Source organism: Saccostrea cucullata, unplaced genomic scaffold (genome assembly GCF_032062105.1).
Source record: "Saccostrea cucullata isolate Sc308-1 unplaced genomic scaffold, CSIRO_AGI_Scuc_v1 ctg14675, whole genome shotgun sequence".
NCBI classification, from domain to species: Eukaryota; Metazoa; Mollusca; class Bivalvia; order Ostreida; family Ostreidae; genus Saccostrea; species Saccostrea cuccullata.
In genome coordinates this window covers 12,463-15,725 of record NW_026919680.1, presented here as the reverse complement: position 1 = coordinate 15,725, position 3,263 = coordinate 12,463, and the positions used below count along the sequence as shown (strand labels likewise).

General features: G+C 37.8%; 1 protein-coding gene across 1 annotated transcript; it reads left to right on the top strand.

The window, feature by feature from the left end:
• Positions 1 to 1,624: 1,624 nt before the first annotated feature.
• Positions 1,625 to 2,499, top strand: LOC134235895 (protein amalgam-like). The gene has a single exon (XM_062718077.1). It carries the CDS (start codon positions 1,730 to 1,732, stop codon positions 2,435 to 2,437), a length of 708 nt encoding a protein of 235 aa, XP_062574061.1. The 5' UTR covers positions 1,625 to 1,729; the 3' UTR covers positions 2,438 to 2,499.
• Positions 2,500 to 3,263: the final 764 nt, after the last annotated feature.

The following is a 3,263-nucleotide window of genomic DNA, read 5'->3' as shown; positions in this document are numbered from 1 at the left end:
TTAACACACAACACGCCGTCACGATGTAAAGTGCAAAGTTCCAATTGTGTGACAGCGTGTTGTGTCAAGTTGTGTTAGCGCGACGCGGTAATACGACTTCACGCTGCATGTCACACAACACGCTGTTACGCTAAGGCAAGTTTACACAACACGCCATCGCGCTAAAACAACTTTACACACCACAGCGTCGCGCTGAGTAAAAATTAGCTGCAATAATGTAGCCCTCTCCGATTAATAATATTTTTACTCAAGCCCTAGAGGGGCTTGAGTTATCTAAAACGATGCTAGGTCATCGATTTACTCGGTTTAAAAACACAAAAATATATTATTTTTGTAGATAAATATATTTCTAGAAACAAAAATGAGGTTTATCTTGAAAACGTCTGTATATTCAAAGATATTAAGTGTTAAATATCGGATTCTATTCTATGGCGAATGAACAGTTAGTGAAGCTCCGCAGCCGCAACAGTTTCATACAGAGATTTCGCGCTTTCCTTTGCGTAGGAATCTCAGGTAACTTTTTACAGTCGCCGACAAAGCATCCTTGAACGAGTCCACTGCAGACTCTGAAAGGTAACGCAGCTTACCCCATCGTTAACAAAATTCTACTTTGCATGGCCAGAAAATGTATGGCTGTACCCCCCAACTGAAATTGCTTATCACGGGCCTTCAAATGATGTGTACTTTGAGTGACAGTAAAATAATAGCGCAAAATCAATGTTAAATTCTCGTATTATCTTAAGCTTTGGTAACGGAACCTATATTATAATAATTTCTTCTGGATTCGTACGGAATATGTATTGGACATGCCGCTCAGCTAGGTGAACCCCATCCTCTCAAGCCATGGTCCGGAGTAGGAGAGGATCGTGCATTTTGGCCATGGTTTGCAATGATGGATGAACCCGTAGTCACGTGGAGTTTTTGGAGCCCCCCCCCCCCTTTGAAAAACTTTTCTACAGACTTGAAGCAAGCTATTTAGATTGATGTATATATTGAATGTGATGTACGTCATTAAGCAAAAATACAAAAACGTATATAGTTTGAAGTATACTACATGTCTACATTAAAAAAAAATATTTCATTAAATTAAGAAACGGCAACGTTACTTTATATATGCTCTATAAAATATTCCTGAAAGTGTGTCACGTAAATTCATCTTAAAAAGTAGAACGATTAATTATGTTTCTTCTAATTAAATTCAATATATGAATTTTGTTTTCATGCACATGTAGTTTATTTAACAGAAAATTGAACTCAGTAGCCCTCCTCTTATACCATTTCAGGATATTAATGACACTTCCTAATTGACTCTCTACAGCTTGAATATTTCTGACGTTTTGTCAGTATATACTTGTTAAAATTGTATTTGGTCGTGTACTTCTTGCATCAGTGATTATATTCTGCTCTAAAATTGGAGATGTTACAAAGAAGAATCCTTCTCTGCTTGGTGTGTGTCATAGTGAGTATAAATGGGGAGACTGACAACACGCCTGTATTGCAGCAGGTGAGACCAGGAGACACGGCAAAGTTCATGTGTTCTGTAGGGGAATTGGAAGAAGAGACGGTAATCTGGAGTGTCAAAGGCGGCGACATTTTGTGTTTTGGCAACCATAAAAACACACAAGTAACAAGAATTACTCTGGAACGTCCCTATTTCAAAAGCTGGAATCTCGTCATTGGAAACGTTAAACTTCGAGACGGAGGATCATACACGTGCAAAGTCGGACAGATGGTTATTAAAGCGTATACGTTAGAGGTGATATATTCACCGCGAATCTTACCGTCGGAATCAGGTGCAGACCACAAGGTTCAGGAGGGGGAAAATGTTACCCTAACTTGTCAGGCCAAGGGGTTCCCACCTCCTAAATATATATGGCATCTTATACAAGGCACCCAAGAAATGAGGCTCGATATGGGACCACAATTAGAAATACCTAATATCAGAAGAGAAGAAGCAGGCGTGTATAGGTGTACAGCGTTTAATGAAATCGAACCAAATGGTACAATAAATTTACAAGTTGGCGTGGAGCACGCACCTACAATTACTGTTTACAACCCCGAGTTAATTTCAGAGAAGGGTAAGAGTGTTAGATTAGAATGCATCGTTGTACGGTTCCCCAACGGACGATACAACTGGACTAAACGTGGTGAGGTCGTGAAAAAGGACTGGAATCATGATCCCCAGTATATTAAGCTTAACTTGACCACAACAGTGATGAGTCTGGATATTAAACAAGTGGAAGCACGGTCATTTGGGAAGTACAGCTGTGAGGCAGAGAACGAGCTCGGTAGAGCTGTCGGCAGTGTCACACTACAAGAGAATGGTTCATCATCCAATAAACCGTCCGCTGGAACTGGCAAAGATGGAAGCACACAGCTTTGTTCTGAAAGTATCTTGTTCTACCTCGCTATTTTAACATTATTTCTTAAGTTTTAACTTTGCTTGATTATTTCTTTGCAAGTTTTACTGACAAAAGTCATCAGATATCAGTTCAGAGTTTATTTCACATTTTAGCTCATCTGAGCTGACGTTAAAGTAAGCTTTCCTTATCAAAAATTCTCTGTTGTCTTTAGACTTCGTTTTTTACTTCTCACACTAAGCCAATGTAAACCAAATTTAGCACAAAGTATTTTTGAGTAATGGGAGAAAATATTTCTTTAAATGGGATCACCCCCTTTCTAGGTGTTTGGTTGTAAAAGAAAAAAAAAACATTTTTTAACCACGGGGACAGACGATCAGGAATAGCTAGGACGGAGCTTCCAGCATTAGGTTTATTCAAATCATAGACCTCCAAGGGTAGTGCGGGGGCACATTTTGAATCATAATACATGTGTATAGAAAAGTATTTTATAAAACCTCTTTACAAGAACACAAGGACTATAATTAGTACGATTGTGATTAAAGTGCAAGTATATTAAAGTTTGGTCATACATGTCTTTTGAATAAAATGTATCTCCTATCGGAATATCGATGGGGGATAATAATTGAAAATATATTTTAGAGGTTAGAGAAGCCATGGTTACTCTAGGGAGCGTTGTGGTCAATGGGCCCTTTGTGACATTGCATTAAGTATAGCACGTTATATAGATTACATAGGTATTTCTTGATTCTTTCGATGCTAATTTGTAGCACAAATCCATGTATATGATTCAGATATCTAAAACCCAACATTTATACCATGTCAATAAATATTTTATTTAAATCCTGAATTTGAAATATTTGAAACTAAATCTCTTTTGATAATATATTTTGAAAATGTTAA

Bases quoted from the DNA above. Each gene is read 5' to 3' on its own strand.
- LOC134235895 (XM_062718077.1), top strand. From the start codon at position 1,730: ATGGTTATTAAAGCGTATACGTTAGAGGTGATATATTCACCGCGAATC.